This window comes from Podarcis bocagei, assembly GCF_964188305.1.
Source record: "Podarcis bocagei genome assembly, chromosome: 5".
Classification (NCBI taxonomy): Eukaryota; Metazoa; Chordata; class Lepidosauria; order Squamata; family Lacertidae; genus Podarcis; species Podarcis bocagei.
In genome coordinates this window covers 102,461,755-102,479,664 of record NC_138129.1, presented here as the reverse complement: position 1 = coordinate 102,479,664, position 17,910 = coordinate 102,461,755, and the positions used below count along the sequence as shown (strand labels likewise).

Here is a 17,910-nt window from a genome sequence, read left to right as displayed (position 1 = left end):
TCATATTGGACTTGAAACCGAACTTATGGGTGATGTTGCACAAGTGCAGACTAGACAGCATCATTTTTAGTCTTGGGTGCCTTGGGTTAGCAAAGCCAACTTTGTCTAACATATTTCCATTCACTTTATTATCGTCTACATCTCTGTCAGTGCTGGAGTATGTGTTCCTACATATCAGGAACAAGCTTCTGGGAGTCACATGTCTGCAATGGGTGGGGAGAGAGTGAAAAGTACACAGAGAAATGGAAGTGACATGACTCCAACATGTCACTTTCTCAATGCCCTCCAGCCTTCATGCTCCTTAATATTGATAAGTCCTATTAAATTCTGAGAAGACATGGTTAGGATTGTGATGTTAAAACTGTTCCTTATATGTTTTCAGAGCTTTCCATCATACTGCTGGCTTTAAAAAATATCAAGGAATCAGTGAAGAGACAGGATTTTAAAATTAATGTTCTAGGCCCTTTACCTCAAAAGGAAACTTGAAATAATCACAGATCAATAATAGACAAATATCTCAGATTATTTACTTGTATCCAATGGTACAAACTGCTCGCCTATTTAAAAATAGTGAGGGCCCTTATTTTACTACTACTGTAGCTGCACAAAACAATGTGTAAGCTTTCAATGAATATATTTTTGTGCCTAGAAACAGAAACATTAAGGGAGCTTGATATATGGAGTGTTTTTTTTAAAAAAATCAACAAATATTATGCTGTCTACATTTTTCAGTCCAACATGAAACAGATTTATTTCCTCATTCAACTGGATAGAAAATATATTTCAGTTGATACGAAAAGGGGGCGGGGGCATGCCTTCCTTCACCCTTCTACCGGCCACCAGAGGGTCCGAGGCGATGACCTCAAGGGCTCCCAGCCCCACGTGGACCCCTCAGCCCCCACACCGTTGCACGGGCGCCACACTCTGCCCCAGGCCCCATAAGTGGAGTGCCTTTTCCCTTTCCTACACCGATCCGCTATTACGGGCGAAATAAGCCCAAATTCTTATGCCTCTTTCCCGCTCTCACTGTGGGTTGACCGTCCGAAGCTGTATCCCCCATTCGTTTCAATGGCTGCGTTCTATCCAATCAGAACCATGCATTTGCTTTGCAGAGCTAGCTCAGCGAGCTCCTGCACGCTGTTGTAAATAAAAATATGCCCTTTTCCCTTATGGGGTATCCAAGAGCCCATATAGAGTCCTTATATAGGTTCCCTATTGGTACGAGAAAATAACAGAGGCTAACCAGAGAATATTGAGAAGCAAAGCAGCTAGTAAGCCTGATCTTTATTGATCTGTTGCAACAGGGTGCTCCCCTCACACGCAGGAGAGGAAGAGGACCCCTTAAAATGCCGTGCAAGGGCTTATAAAGACTTTTGAAATTCCCATTCTCTAGATCAAGACCACCCCCAGAAACATTATGCATACATCACAGAAGGGGTGTAACCTAAGACCACAACGCCTCATTTAACCTCTTGACAAGCTGCTGACGGCTCCCCGCTGGGAGAACAATGGAACCGAAACTTGTGAACTCATAAAAGTGTCAAATCTTGCTACAATGTATCTATTTTGTTTCCGACTTCAATCACCAATATAAAATGGACTAAAATGGTCTAAAATCTTTAGAAATTCGTATAAAATCAACCACAACTCCGATTTCCTTGCTTTTGGTGTCAATCGGCTCAGTCTCCTCGGGACTCCATGACACCTCCCCTGCCTCCATGATCCCCCGAGCGAGGCGTCACGTACTCAGGAAGACCCTAATCCGGTCAAATCGCCCTGCCAAGCCCTTCCTCCGGGCGATGCCAGGTGACAGACCATGCATACATGGACCATTGTCTTCCCATCACCGGCACTCGGGAAGTGCTTATCTGCACATATCTCCAGCTCTGCATATTCCCCCCTCCCTCCTCCATATGTTAATCCGGTGTAACCCAACCTCTCCTTAATGTATTCATGATGTAACCTGTGTAACCCAACCTCTCCTTAATGTATTCATGATGTAACTGGGATGTATTTTGCACTGTATTCTGGGACATGGAGGGAAGTTTCAAAAGTTCATGTCACCCCTTTCTCGCTCTTCAATCTCGCCTTGAACCTGTTGCGCAATAAACTTGGATCTTCTGCAGTTTGCTCCTGTCTCCGGCTGAGCTCATTTTTCTTCCGCAGGGACCCGTGGACTTAGTCCGACGAGCTGGGTGGCAGAGTAGCCCCGCACCCAGATTTTACCGTAACACAGTGAAGCACAAATCACTGCAGATTTGAAAAAACACATGTCCATGCATAACTTTACAAAATATTTCAGAATGTTAAACACCCAATTATTGGTTCCAATGCTGTATCCCAAGGGGTTTGTGCACTTATATAAAAATGGACACTAGCAATAAACTATGTCTGTGATACCAAAACTGCACATTTTCCATTTGGAGCCACAAAATTAAGTTTATATATATTAAAGCACTGATTATAGACTTTATATTAATTGAGGCAGTCTTTTGGGCAGAGGTAGAAGTTACTTCCTGGCTTTTAATCCAAACTTCTGGCTTTCCCCCCAAACCCATTTATTGACTTTGGAAACAGTAATCATGACTACAATCAGGGGGTTGGGACTTGATGGCCCTTGTGGTCTCTTCCAACCCTATGACTCTATGATTCTATGACTACTGTGGTATTTGTTTTCAAGCTAAGAAGTTACTGCACTCTTAATATGTGTCCCTAAATATAGGCTGATTAGGTTCCTAAACTCTACACAAATAAAACGAAGGCATCAACTTCCTTCATTTTTCACTGAGAAGCAAAGGAAACTCACACTATGCCTAGAACACAATTTGCAAATTATGAAGATGATCCAAGGATGCTTCCAGATGCACAGCTCCTAGACCTACCCAATCACTGCTTTACATAGTGTTAGTTATGAGCAGACTTGAAATAGATTTTCCACACTGCAGGGATTATTGTGCCTTTTCCACATAAACACTCCACTAAGCTATGTTCACACTCACACCAGTGCAGAAGAGTACAATTCACATCCAGGCAACTGTTCATTAATAATTCCTCAATGGGATTTTTAAAAGCAGTTTCAATGCATTATAGCGCTTTTTAAAGAGCAACTGTCTTATTACTTAGATGCCCTTTAAGGAACTTTTAAAAACAACCCTGCTTTTTGTTCAACAACCCTAGCAACGGGAGAAGAAACAAACAGTAGCAGCAATGACCTACTTTCAAATATTTACTCAGAAGAAAATCCCACTGAGTTTAAATGGAGTTTATTCCTGTTGTTAGCATTGTTGGGATTCAGGGGCATATGTGTTGGGATAAATCTTTGTAAGTTTCTGCTGGTGGAAGAAGAGTAGTCAGGTAACAAATTACCTTGAACTTGCCTAATTCAACCTATGCCTGATGTAAATCCCAAAGCAGTCACTTTAAATTTATTTGATTACTTCTTCAAATTGTTTCATTCTCTCTCATCAGGTGCTTCAGGAAATAGTTACTTATTGCCGCACACCATTCTTAAATGCTTGTCTTTTCCTTTCCTTGTTGTTTATTTTTAATCTGTTAAATTTCACCACAGTGCATTAGCACCAATTTAAAAATAGCCACTACACATCTCAAAATGGAAGAGAAGTGCTAGGCCATCTGCACCTGTGGAACTAGCATTGTTCTTTCTTCTTTTAAAGTCAGACTTTATGCAGCATAGGGAAATATGAAATAACCACAGTGAAAGCACAGCAAAAACTTAATGATACTGTAAAGTGAGTAAATAAGAGTAACAGTTCTGGAGTATAAACAGCTAGTATGGAAACACCCCAGAAAAAGAAGTTCCACTTTTTGGTGACTCAAGCAAAATGAACACAAAATCATTAAAAATAGAAGTGAACTACTTATTTACTTTGATTGTAAAACATTTGATTTACAGAGCTATGCTTAAAAAAAATTCAAGACAGAATAGCCACATATCAGTCTATTGTACAGTAGAGTGGGTAACATAATGCTTAATGATAAAACCTCATTGTTAGTTCAAAAAGTTGCCTTTCTGAGCTAAATTGCATAAGGCTTTTCTGGTACCAAATTGTCAAAAGTTGTCTTTGTCAAAGTCATAGCAGTCACTTGCTTATTTTTTTCCGTGGTTGTTCTCCGAATCCAGAAGTGCAGAGCGAATTCCTAATTTCTTAAGCTCCTCCACTAGGTCCCCGCTTTGATGCATCTGAAGTAGTATATCACAGCCCCCTACAAATTCACCATTCAGGAAGACCTGGGGAATAGTAGGCCAGTTGGAATAGTTTTTGATTCCTGAATCAAAACAGAAAGACAAATTAAACCAAATACATTAGACAACTTATAACAGTGTTTTTGAACAGGCAAGGCAGTTAAGACTATACTGGAGAAAAGAAAGGAAGCACACAACCCATAGCCTTTTAGCAAATCTTATTGGCTTATTGTATCACCTTCTCTCTTCTCCTCCTCGACTTGGGGTAGGCGACCTGTCCTTTTGCTACTGTGTAAAACACAATTTAAGCTGACAAAACTGACTAATTAAAGACCTGAGGTTTCCAAGCATGGAATTGTGGAATAGAATCAGTTCATTCAAATTTAAAAAATGCTGCAGAACCAATTATTTCAGATTAGAGACAGAAGTACCGAGGAGAAACACAAAACTATACAAGGGCATTTTGGAGCCAGGCAAGTGGAAAGCAGTAGTATATTGTTTAAGCTATATGGGGAACAGAGCAGCATTTCATTCCAACAACCCCATAGATTAAGCTTGTCCATTGCAATTTGAAATGGGGTTTCCCCACAATCAAATCCAGTACTGTACTTTAGCTACTTACAGAAAACTAGTGTGGTGCTGTAAACAGATAGAATCATAGAGTTGGAAGGGATCCTAAGGGTCATCTAGTCCAGCCCCCTGCACACATAACCCCCTGTACACACAGCAAGTTTCCAAGATTGGTGTTAGGGTATGGAGGATCCAGGATAATCTCATAACATTTGAGAAACACTGGCCTGAGGAATCATCAGTTCAGTTTGATTAATTCCCACAATTAAAAAAAATTGCTATCTAGATTTTTTTAAAAATATTACAATAGAGGCAACAACCATTTTGTGTGTGGGTTATGTTCCTGACCCCTGCGCACATCAGTGGAGTGTGCATCAGCCCACTCTGCCCCCCAGTCCAACCTCTTTTCTGCTGCATATTAATTAGGCGTGTATAAATCAATCATTGCCTGCAAAACACATGTTGCAGTTTATCCTTCCTCCAAAAAGTAGAAACCCTGGTTCCAGATTCTATCCAGCCACTTTCCCCCAAAGCAAAATATTCTGCTCTCACTGCCCCATTTTTCAATTGTCTCTCTATATTCAGTGGCTACTTAGCATGTTGAAACAGCACTGCATTCTTATCTTTACTATTACATTTATATCCCACATATCCTTTCAAGGAGCTCAAGGTAAAGCACATCATTCACCTCCACATTTTATTTTCACAACCAACCTGTGAGGAAGGTTCAGCCAAGCCTGATTCACACAAGGTCACCTTCATGATTGAGTAGAAATGTGAAAATGTCTCCCAGGTCCTAGGCTAACACTCAAAACACTGCATTGGCTCGTTTCCTCCGTTAAAACTTTTCTTCTTGCAACTCATTCAAGATTCAAATTCTAACCCTGATCCCTGGCCAACAGATTCACAGAAACTACATCAAGACTTTCATAATGCATTAAACAGAAACTTTTGAACAAAGATATTTTAAAAAAAATTAGGATATTTTACTGCTTTTCAACACCTATTTGCTCTGTTTGGCAAATACAAATTCTTTATCTCGGTCCAAATTATTTATCTATTCCCGACAGACATTTGGAGTTGAGGGAGTGGTGCAAGCTCTTGGGTATATTCTAGAAGTGCTCTGAAAATGATACAATCTCATAACTCTTTAGAAGCCAGGCAAAAACGTTCCTCTTCAACCAGGCCTTTGGGTGATTTATATTCTACAGCCTTTTAAATGTGTTTGTGGGAGGGGGGTGTCATTGTTTTGCTTTGTTTTTAAGTATTTATTTTGTGCTTTTATCCTGTATCCAGTATATAAATTTAATAAATAATAAAATATTAAGAACAACTTATGCAAACCCCAAACTGGAAATCTCAATTTGGTCGCAGGGCCCTCCTGAGTTGCAAAAAGAGACTGGCGATCCTACAAGGATCATCCGAGCACTTGCACGGACATCTCCACCCAGCTCCCAAGTTGCGGGGAAGGCAGGACCAAAGAGCAACCGCTTCCCCTCACATTACTCGAGAGCAGGAAAGGCCGGTGGAGAGAAGCGCTGGAGGCTACGGCAGCCTGGATGGGTCCGTGTGTACACGCAACACTTCACACAGCCTTTCGGGAAACATCAGATTGAAGGGGAGAGAGGAGGGTTGTGCTCTTCTGCCGAAAGAGGCTCAGGGCGCCTGCAGGCAGTGGCACCCAGCAGCACCCACTTTCCCCGTTCTGCTCCTTGGGAAAGACTGGGCGAGGGGTGGCGGGGAGCGAGAACTGGGTCCCACGCCCGGCCACACAGTCGTAACCCGCAGCCACGCTTCCCACCCGCCAGGCACAGAAACTTAATGAGGAAGACTCCGTGGAACCACAGCAGGCCCTTCTAAGGAAAGAGGGGCGGCGGGGGGGGGGGAACCCACTGCTCAGGCCTTGGCAAATGCAGGCGGGCAGCAGCAGCAACGAGGTTTCCCTGCCGCCCCGCAAGCCCGCCTCAGCCCGCCTTCCCCTCAGAGGCCCCTCCGCCGAGCCCGCCTACCTTGGCGCAGGCCGGGGTCCTGCAGGACGTCGTAGGCGCGGTAGTCGCTGACGCCGTGCAGGCGCAGGATCTGCACCACCGCGTTGCTGAAGCCGCACTGGGGCTGCGCGGGGCTGCCCTTCATGAACACCACCACCGGGTGAGCGCGCACCAGGCGCCCCACCGCCTCCTTCGACCCGGCGGCCGAAGCGACGTCCTCGCCGCCCTCCGCTCCGCCGCCTCCGGGGCCGGCCTGGCTCACCGGCCGCGCCAAGAGTGTCGTGGGCCGCGCGCCGCGCCACCGCCGCAGGGCTGCGGGCAGCCGGCAGAAAGACCCGCTCATGGCTGCGGGCTCGCCGGAGGCTCCCTCAGGCGACCTCGCGGCCTAGCCAAAGGGACGCAGGCCACGGTTCCGCTTCTGTCACTCACGCTCGGGCTACCAATAATGTTTAAGCGGGGCTGCCTGCGCTTCCTTAGCCCCGCCCCGTACGCGCCGCGACGGAAAGGCAGGCATTCCTGTCAGTCGAACTCAAGCTACCAATGACTATTGAGGCCAGGCCGGCCGGCCGCTTCCTATTCGTCCCCAGTGGCCAATCGCACCGCACGGGGTCCTTTGAATAAAATCTCTCCTGCGGTAGAGGAGCTGTTGCTGCCTCCTATGACTGCGCAAAGGAAGTACCGCGACGCGCTGTGCTGTGATTGATGGGGCTTTCTGTCACTTTCCCATGGGAGGCGGGGAAAGTTGGAGTCTTGAAGAAACGAGATTTGCGGCGGCGGCACTTCCGCTTCCGGCGTGGTGGTGGTGTGTTTGTTTTCTGTTTTCCGGCCTCCAAGGGCTTCAAGGCTAAGCGTCTAGCCGCCTCAGACCCGCCGCCCGCCCGATCCGGCCCCTCGGGAAGAGCACAGAGAAGAGCAGCCCGGCCCGCGTCCGTCGCATCCTCCGTGGGATCCGCCTCGCTTAGCCCTGCGCCGGGCGAAGAGGCCTGGGGTCCGTCCGAACCCCTCCGCCCCACCCATTGGAAGTCCCAGCAGCCCGAGGTCGGCCGAGATGGGGCTTGTGGGACCAAGGAGACAGCAAGAAGGTATTTGTGCAGCGCTTTCTGTTTAAGGCGCTTCCCGCCCGTCATCCAACCCCGTATTCCTCTACGGCAGCCCACAAGGTTCGTAGGGACATCAGGAGCTGCCTGCTACCGACTCAGACCTTTAGTCCTTTCACCTTCCTCAGTCTGCAAAAAATGTTAGGAATCAAAGGGTAGTAAATGTGCAGAAATAACTACGCTCATTTCCTACTTACTGGCGATCTGTATTCTAGACTTCAAAGGGGCAGCCTCAAGGAATTATAAGCTCCTTATCAATGTAACTATCGGCCCTGCATGAGCATTAAAAATTGGGGGTAAAGATGAATGACTATATAGTATGTGAGACTGCTTGTGGACTCGTCCTCCTTCAAAAACTCAGCGAAAATCCAAGAGGTGACATGGAAGGCAATTTTTGGGTGGTGGTGTGCCCATTAGACTTTATCAGAGTGACCCATCTTTGTCTCTGATATGATGGATGGGATGTGGGGAAAGATTTGTCTTTCATATCTGGTGGTGGTGCAGATAAATTGGACACTTCTAGATCCAGGTTTTCACCACACTCGCTGACATCACAGGTTAATCTCTCCATTCAGAACCAGGTCTTGCTTTACTGTCATATGAACCCCTTGGTACAATTCAACAGCATGTGCTTAATTTGCTCTTTATCAGAAGTGTGTAGTGCTTTCTGAACATCTAAGGTAAAGGGACCCCTGACCATTAGGTCCAGTCGTGGCTGACTCTGGAGTTGCGGCGCTCATCTCGCTTTATTGGCTAAGGGAGCCGGGCGTACAGCTTCCGGGTCATGTGGCCAGCATGACTAAGCTGCTTCTGGCGAACCAGAGCAGCACACAGAAACGCTGTTTATCTTCCCGCCGGAGCGGTACCTGTTTATCTACTTGTACTTTTTGGTGTGCTTTCGAACTGCTAGATTGGCAGGAGCAGGGACCGAGCAATGGGAACTAACCACGTCGCGGGGATTCAAATCACCAACCTTCTGATCGGCAAGCCCTAGGCTCTGTGGTTGAACCCACAGCGCCACCCATTTGCCATGCTAGGGTTGTTCAAAGTACCTACAGTATGGTACTCATTCTTATGCTTTGTAAATAAGTAGATGTAAATTTCTCCTCTGGTCACTTACGTTATCTCCTTGGAGAGGACTAATCTTCTCAAGAAATAACATGAGTTAAAACAGTTTGTTTACATATGTATGTACAGTGGTACCTCGGCCTACAGACGCTTCAGGTTACAGACTGCATTAACCCAGAAATAGTACCTTGGGTTAAGAACTTTGCTTCAGGATGAGATCAGAAATTGTGCGGCGGCGGGAGGCCCTGTTAGCTAAAGTGGTATCTCACGTTAAGAACAGTTTGAGGTTAAGAACAGAACGAATTAAGTTCGTAACCTGAGGTACCACTGAGTTCCAGTGCCGAGGGCCTTCTGGCTGTTCCCTCCCTGTGAGAAGTGAGGTTACAGGGAACTCAGGCAGAGGGCCTTCTCGGTTGTGGCGCCCTCCCTGTGGAACTCCCTTCCATCAGATGTCAAAGAGAAAAACAACTACCAGACTCTTAGAAGACATCTGAAGACAGCCCTGTTTAGGGAAGCTTTAAATGTTTAATAGACCATTGTATTTTAATATTCTGTTGGAAGCTGCCCAGAGGGGCTGGGGAAACCCAGCCAGATGGACGGGGTATAAATAATAATATAATATTATTATTATTAATATTATTAATATTATTATTATTATTATTATTATTATTATTATTACTTTTATTATTATTATTGTCATCATCATCATCAGACCCTATTGTCACAGCAGACGCTGCAACCTTCCAACAGTTGACCTCACTCTCAAAGGCACACTCCTCCATTGTCTTCTGAGACAGATGGATGCCCACAACCTGTTGTTATTTGCATTGTGCATGCATAATGCCTTAAGTTCAAATTAATCTCTGGCGCTGATCAGTTTTGTAGAGCAATATTGGTCGCTAACATTCCACAGCCCCTTTGGTAAATGGAAACTCAAGAATTTGTTGCACCATGCACTCAGGTTATCTTTTCTCTTTGGCAGCCTGCAAGCCTTTTGGATTATATAATAAATCAAAGTTGGAAGGGACCCTAAGGATCATAGAATCATAGAGTTGGAAGAGACCACAAGGGCCATCTACTCCAACCCCCTGCAATGCAGGAATATGCAGCTGTCCCACACAGAAATAAAACCTGCAAACCTTGGCATTATCAGCATCACACTTAAACCAACTGAGCTATCCAGGTGTTGCTTTTTTCTTTTCTTTTTTATTGGGTTTTATAAACAAGAATATCGTTATACAAATAAGTATACCAAGTTTCCTCATGTTATTTGTATATCACAAAAAATAGCATAATAAATGTGGATAAATATCTACAACATATGTTGCATCATTAGTGGTCAATGTATAAGTTCTTGGTTTATGAATTGGTTTAAACAATTAGGAAGGAGAAGAAAAGGGGGGAGGAGAGTGCCAAGTGTGATTGAGTTGGGTGATTATGCTTCTATTACTCAGTGTGTCTGAGGGGTTGTGTCAGCATTACTTGCTATTCAATTGTTGTATTTCCTTGGCGGTGAGAGATGTGGTTGGTTGTCTTTGGTTGGCTTAGGGTGTGGTTGGTTGTCTTTGGTTGGCTGTAGTGAGATTTGTTTTTGTGTGTGAGCTGTGAGTGAGTGTATTTCTTAATCAGGTTAGCCAGATTGATTTGTATGCTGTTGGGGGATTTTTGTTGTTGTCTTGTTGGGTTATGTATGTGATAAAGGGGAACTAAACAGCGGTGAAGGCATCTTCTATTTGTCCCTGTGTCAGTTTCAGTTTATTGGTTAGTTTTTCTAAGAAGGCTGTTTCCCATACTATTTGATACCATTGGTCCATGCTTACTCTTGACAGGTCTCTCCAGTGTCTGGCTATCATGTTTCTGGCTGCTGAGAGTAGGTGGGTTATGAGCTCTTTGTGGTATGAGTGGGCATTGTTATATTGGAAGATTTTTAGTAGGGCCAGTTCTGGGGTGACTTCTAATACTTGTTTAGTTATTTTGTATATTTCTTGTGTGACTGCTGTCCAGAAGAGTTGGTTAATCTCATAGCCTATGTCATCCTCCCATTGTTTTTTGATTACGTCAAGGGGGTTTGTGGGGTTTTGGAGCAGTATTTTGTATATTGTGGATACCAGCCCTTTGCCATGTCCCTTTGTTGTTAGAAGGAGGTTTTTGAAGGTTGTCAAGGGCCTAGTTGCTGCTGATTTTACAATTGGGTTGCTTAGGAGGGCATGTAATTGGTGGTGTGTTAGCCAGGGCATCTGGGTATGCCCTAGTTTGTCTTTTATTTCTTGTGTTGATATGGATTTGTTGTTTTCGTAGAAGTCTGCTAGGAGGTATAAGCCTTTGGCCTGCCAGGTTTTTATCTGAAGGTTTTGTTCTGCGTGGTGGAATAGTGGGTGGTGTGCCAGGGGTATTAGTGGGGATGGGGTTGGGGACAATTTACCTACTTATTCTTTCCATGCTTTAAGCATGGTCTGTGTAAACCTGTTTAGTGTTGTGGGGATTTCCCTTATTTTGTTTGGGAGGAATGGGTATGCTGTGGTGGGGGTATTTTCAGTTGTGTCTCTCTCCACGTGTTGTTTCATTGTTTCATCTCGTCTTCTAGAATATATGGGATTATGTGGCATACTTGGTTGGCGGTGTAATATGATTCTATGTTGGGGATTCCCCATCTTCCTTCTGAGGAGGGGAAGTGCAGGTATTTGGGGCTTATTCTTGGTTTATTATGTGAGAATATAAATACCGTATTTTTTGCTCTATAAGACTCACTTTTTCCCTCCTAAAAAGTAAGGGGAAATGTGTGTGTGTCTTATGGAGCGAATGCAGGCTGCGCAGCTATCACAGAAGCCAGAACAGCAAGAGGGATTGCTGCTTTCACTGCTTTCACTCTTACTGTTCTGGCTTCTGAGATTCAGAATATTTTTTTTCTTGTTTTCCTCCTCCAAAAACTAGGTGAATCTTGTGGTCTGGTGCGTCTTACAGTGAAAAATAGGGCACGTGTATTTTTTTCTGCCATTTGTGAAGTTGGGCTGGGGGAATTCAGATTAGGAGAGTTTGGAACAGGTAGGTTGATTTGGGAGGGTGATCATTTTGATCATGACTTTTGTCTGAGAGAATGAAGCTGGTATTGTTCCATCTCTTCAGGTCTTAGTTGATTTGTCGCCACAAGGGGTTGTGGTTGTGGAGGTATAATTTGTTGAGGTTTCTGGTTATTTGTACCCCTAGGTATCTGAACTTGGTGCGGGAAAGTTTTATCTTGGTGATGTTTGTGAATTCTTTTTGGGTATGGGGGGGTGTTGAAGCACATAGCCTCAGACTTTGCAAAGTTTACCCGTAGGCCTGACACTGTTGCAAATGTCTTAAGTTCCCTGATTACGGATGGGTAGGCAAACTAAGGCCCAGGGGCCATATCCGGCCCAGTCACCTTCTAAATCCGGCCTGTGGACGGCCCGGGAATCAGCATGTTTTTACATGAGTAGAATGTGTGCTTTTATTTAAAATGCATCTCTGGGTTATTTGTGGGGCATAGAAATTTGTTAATCCCCCCTTCAAAATATAGTCTGGCCCCCACAAGGTCTGAGGGACAATGGACCGGCCCCCTGCTGAAAAAGTTTTCTGACCCCTGGTTTAGGGGGTCTGGTGTTGTGACCATTAGGTCTTCTGCAAAGAGCCCCAATTTATAGGTTCTACCTTTTATTTCAGGTGTTGCTTTTGTGATTGAACAAAATTACCTCTTCACTGAGCATATCAATGGCTACCTTTGACACTGACCTAGAATTCCTGCCTGAAACCAACTGCAATAAGCTGTCAATGAGCTGACTCATTGGAATGGAAGTTAGTAAAGAACGGCCAAATTCTCAAAAAGGCAAGTACTTCCCATCTTAGTTAATATTAATGGAAATGTGTTCAGTTGAATTTAATAGAACTGGGACATAATATGAAACTAGTCTGGGAAGATCAGTATTGCTGATCATTCCAATTGCTAAATGGAGCCTCCAGGACCAGAGGTGGTATTATTTGGCGTGCTAATTGCTAGGAGTGGGGAACAAAATTCGAAGAATGGCTGGTTCATATTCGCCTATGGGCTGTGCAGAAGCATATGGCTGTCTGCTGTTGAAAACCATCAGCACTGAACATTTACTAAGTGTTTTGAATAAATTGTAGAAAGGTACCCATGTTGGCTGACCACAGAGAAAGCAACACTATTGTGCTTCTTTAAAGACTAGTGCATGTGTAGTTTTAACTTGTAGGCACGGGCCACCTTCAGTAGCATTTGTACAGGCTCCTACCAAAACATACCACAATCAATTTGTTGGTTTTGAAGGTATCACAAGACTCATTTGCATGGCATGCCAAGCTTATCCATTCATTGCAGTAAATCTGCAGCCTTGGAATTGCCCTTAGTTGCTCTTGTACTCTGGGCATATTGGCTTTGCAGAAAGAGTATCTGACTGAGGAAGCCGAGGCAGGACTGTAAAAAGTAGCATCCGCTCCATGTGCAATGTTCCTCTGACATATGCAGTACTGTTGCCACGGAGATAATGATTGTCCTAGTGTCATTATCCATCTATCAACAGTAAGAGTGAATTTGCTGTATGATATTGTTCAGCAAATGGAGCATTTCTGCTGAACACTAAAAACTGCTACATATTTGAGTAGGTTGTCTAAAACCAATTGGAGCATTATATGTTTCATGTTCTGAAAATACCAAAATCACTAACAATTGCCCTTTGTACGTTTTGCTTTTTAGGTTAAGTGACTCAAATCTTTCACTTCCAATCCAGACCTGAAAATTATATGCCACAAATGCAACTGGTCAAGAACACTGTTAAAATTCTTAAATGTACTACAGCTCGTTGCCATTTCCTGCCTTGAAAATTCAGCACCACGGGGGCCGAGGTGTTCAATGGGGACTTATTCTAAAGTGTGCAGAGGATGGCAGTCTTAATGTCTCTTGCTGGTGAGACGGTGTGTGGTAGCTTTACAATCTCAACTACTCATAGATGCTGCATAAACCACAAAGCAGATTTATAAATAACTATGACAGGAGACCACATGGTCAAATGTACTAAACACCAGCTTTTCTGTTTAGGCTGTGGGTGCCCAAGCTGCCTTCCCACCTGCCAAATTTATCTCCCCCCTGCAAAGTTTGCTGAGAGGCAGTAGGTTGGTGTGTTTTTTTGTTCTTGTTTTTATTATGTCTTTTTATGCTGTGAACCACCCTGAGATCTTCACATGAAGGGTGGGGGGGAGACAATCTATTTCGATGATGATGATGATGATGATGATAAGGACACATGTTGAAAGTCGCCATCCTGTGCCTTCTTCCTCCTCATAAAGTCCACATGCCTCAAAGAGTTGTTTAGCAGGCTGAAAAGACTATGCTCTCCTGTATGCACACTTGCACACACGTGAACTACACCATTGGCACATGGACCCCAACTGCCCCCCCCCCCACTGGACTGGATGTAGCCGTTGGGTGCAAAGTTTGCCTACTCTTGCTTTAGCTACTGGTTTATGCATTGTTCCAATTATAAGTTGACCAGTAACCTGATGACTGTGAGTAGTAGTATCAAATTGAAAATAGAATTTTATTTGATCATAATTTGTATGCTACTTAATTGTAAAAACTACTACGTTGGGTTTACAGAGAATCTAAAATGTACACAAAAATGAACAATAAAAGTCAAGTTTAATGTAAGTTTACCTTAAACTCAAAATATAAATAAAATAAGCAGTTTAAAATATACATCATAAAATAAAATTGCACATTAAAATACACACTAACTTTACATATTTGGATAGGTTCATCCAAACACATGTATTTAACTGGTGTTGAAAACAGTTATAGCAAAGGAACCTCATGAATGTAAATGGTATGAAAGTTCCAAATCGATTTCTACATTTCAGGTTCTGGCACCAGCTGTTTTATCCCCATCTACCATTTTAATTAGAGAACATATAGAAAACAGTGCTTTTATAATGCCTGTAACATGCACACTGTTATAGAATGCAAAGCAGGTCATTGCAGGGAGAGGGGGAGTGATGCCTCCTTCCACAAGTGGAGTTTTATGAAACGGCTGTACACAAAAATTATATAAAATCGACGCATCCACTGAAAATATATCTAAAGTAAGGTTGACTTCTTTTTAGAGTAGATTAAGTTTATCCCCTTCTTTTCTGTTAAAATTGTCAAAGCAAGCTAACACTGAAAGCACAATATAAAAGCATTAGAAGTACTGTATTTTTCGCTCTATAGGACGCACTTTTCCCCCTCCAAAAATGAAGGGGAAATGTGTGTGCGTCCTATGGGGCGAATGCAGGCTCCTTGGCTTCAGCGATAGCAACGCGAAGCCTAGGAAGCCTGCGCTCCGGAGGCTTCACGTTGCTTTCGCTGAAGCCAGAAGAGTCTGCTCTTTGAGGCTGGCGGTGGGGGAAAGCAGCGCTTCCCCCCATTGCCAGCCCCAGAGGATCGGGGGGGCAGCGGGAAGGCGCGCAACTCTCCGACCTGGCTTTGAGGCTGGCGGTGGGGGAAAGGCAGTGCTTCCCCCCATCGCCAGCCCCACAAGCTGGGTTGAAAAGCCCGCAGGAGCCGTGCAGCCTTTAAAGAGCGCACGGCTTTTGCCTGCTTTTCCCCAAGGAGGGAGAAGGGACTGACTGGCCGAGTCCGTCCCTTCTCCCTCCTGTGGGCTTTTGCGGGAGATGGGGGAATTCCCCCACCTCCCGCAAAAGCAGGCAAAAGCCGCGCGCTCTTTAAAGGGGCTGTGCGGCTTCTGCTAGCTTTTCTACGAGGTTGGAGAATTCCCCCACCTCGTAGAAAAGCCCGCAGGAGCTGCGCAGCCTTTAAAGAGCGTGCTGCTCTTGGGGGCTTTTCCCCGAGGAGGGAGAAGGGACTGACTGGCCGTTTCAGTCCCTTCTCCCTCCTGGTCGAAAAGCCCGCAGGAGTCGCGCGTGGCTCCTGTGGGCTTTTGCGGGAGGTGGGGGAATTCCGCCACCTCCCGCAAAAGCAGGAAGAAGGTCTTGGAGTAGCGCAGAGGCTGCGTGCAGCCCGTCCGCTGCTCCCAGAGCTGCGGGGGGGGACTTCCGGGTTGGCGCCATCGCCGAATGGCGGACTCCCTCCGAGCTCCGGAGGGAGTCTGCTCAGCAGGGGCTGGGTCCTACCGCGCCGGCGACACGGGGACCCTCAAAAACCACGGGCACGGAGCCCGTGGACATGGGGACTCGGCTGGTACCGTCAGCGCCCTCCCGACTCGTGAAGGAGCCTTTTTAAAGGCTACGGATCGGGTGCCGGGGAGCGGCGTGGTACTGTGAGTCTATCGCTTCCCCTGCCGAGCGCAGCCGCATGCCATTCGTCGGAGAGCGCTGGCTTCTTCCATTGGAAATTCGGACATTTAACAACAACCCGTGAGTAATTGGGTAACCGGGTATAAAAGGAGAAAAAAAGGAATTTTTTTCGGATTCGGCACGAGCGGGGGGGATCTAAAAAGGAAGTCAGTCCCCTACCTGATTGTAAACATGCTAAAACAAGGACTGAGAAACCAAGATCGATTCAGAAGTTTATTGCTGACAAAAAATATCAATTTCACGATGGGATATTACAAGAATTGTGCTGGAGGAGAAAAGTCGAGGGTGAGAGGGAAAAGGCAAACCCCCCCTGGGAACCGGGGCGATTCGGAGAACCTGGCGGAGAGAGATGGAGAGTTTGACAGCTGTCAAAGTAGCTGTCAAATCTTGAGAATACAAAGAGGACTTTGTTACAAGTATTTTGCTGGTTAATTTTGTTACAATTGGACATAAATATGGATACAAAATGTCGGGGGGGAAAAGAAACAACAACTTGACTTTTGGATTAGAGGACACAAAGTTACTGCAACCCCCCTAGAGGGACTTTGGGACATTACAAGTGGCGTATGTGGAAAACTACTCCGGGATGTGTACTGGTCTTAGCTCCTGGGAAAGTAGCAAAACTGAAATATTGTTTTGTCTACAGAGGTGACAACACAATAGAATCTTTCTATTGAAGTAAGGTAGGAACTGGACGTAAGTTTTTGTTCCTGAATAACAAACCTCTGTAGAGATACTAGATTTCAGAATAAGAATGGTTTTGCAGCTGAACAAGACAGAAACCTGAGAAAGTAAGAAACAAAAGAGCAAAGGACCAACTATGCCACGGAAAGAACAATGGGAGGAGCAACAATGACCAAGGGAAATTAAAGGCCTCTATTAGACTGGATTTTTTAAGTTAAACATTATCAAAACAAGCAAATTCAAAGAAAACCGGCAAGATGGATTGAGGAAAATTTGGTTGTGGACTTGAGACCTCCAGGCCGACAACATACAGACTGATGGACATGGGGAATCTAAACCGGGGAAGGGAGGGGGAATTCTAGAATCCAAAGGCTATGTAACCAACTTTTGGAATCTTCTTCTATCTTCTATCTTTTATCTTTCTATATAACTTTGGTATCTTGATTTAACATGTTTTTTGGGGGGAAAGGGGGAATTCGTGGAAGGAAACGGGGCAGATCTTGGGGAAAAAATCTTTGTTCTATTTTGTTAAAGATGAGGAGTGATGTTAAGATTGTAATTTAAATTGGCTAATAGGTACATCATATTAGGTTTAAATTGGGAATGAGAACTTGTGGAACCAACGTAGGGAAAGGGGAATACAGTCGGGAGGGGAAGGAGGGAGTCCCAGAAAGAAGGTTATGAAAATAAGGGTTTAAAATTGGTCTTTCTTTTTCTTTCTTTTCTTTATCTTTTCTATTTTTTCTATTCTGCTATTATTGGAAATTTTAATAAATATGATTATTAAAAAAAAACAAAACAGAGCTGCGGGGGGGGGGGGATAATATTTTTTTCCTTGATTTCCCCCCTGAAAACTAGGTGTGCCCTATGGGCCGGAAAATACGGTACATATTTAGCATGACAGTATAAAGGATAATATTTTCCAGCTGCTGCTGCTCAATGTTGTTTCCAGAGCAGAATTTCTCAGGGTTGGACT

General features: G+C 44.6%; 1 protein-coding gene and 2 long non-coding RNA genes across 3 annotated transcripts; 2 read left to right on the top strand and 1 right to left on the bottom strand.

The window, feature by feature from the left end:
- The first annotated feature begins 180 nt into the window (after positions 1 to 180).
- Positions 181 to 2,405, top strand: LOC308586624. Its single transcript, XR_014007972.1, has 2 exons — positions 181 to 786; positions 2,237 to 2,405. It is a non-coding gene; the product is annotated as an uncharacterized lncRNA (long non-coding RNA).
- A 1,452-nt stretch (positions 2,406 to 3,857) lies between these two features.
- Positions 3,858 to 7,156, bottom strand: GLRX5 (glutaredoxin 5). Its single transcript, XM_081193357.1, has 2 exons — positions 6,784 to 7,156; positions 3,858 to 4,287 (listed from the first exon to the last, which is right to left on the bottom strand). The coding sequence occupies exons 1-2, from the start codon at positions 7,103 to 7,105 to the stop codon at positions 4,109 to 4,111; spliced, it is 501 nt and encodes a 166-aa protein (XP_081049483.1). The 5' UTR covers positions 7,106 to 7,156; the 3' UTR covers positions 3,858 to 4,108.
- A 483-nt stretch (positions 7,157 to 7,639) lies between these two features.
- LOC308586618 lies at positions 7,640 to 14,607 on the top strand. Its single transcript, XR_014007963.1, has 3 exons — positions 7,640 to 7,844; positions 12,609 to 12,771; positions 13,657 to 14,607. It is a non-coding gene; the product is annotated as an uncharacterized lncRNA (long non-coding RNA).
- The last annotated feature ends 3,303 nt before the right edge of the window (positions 14,608 to 17,910 follow it).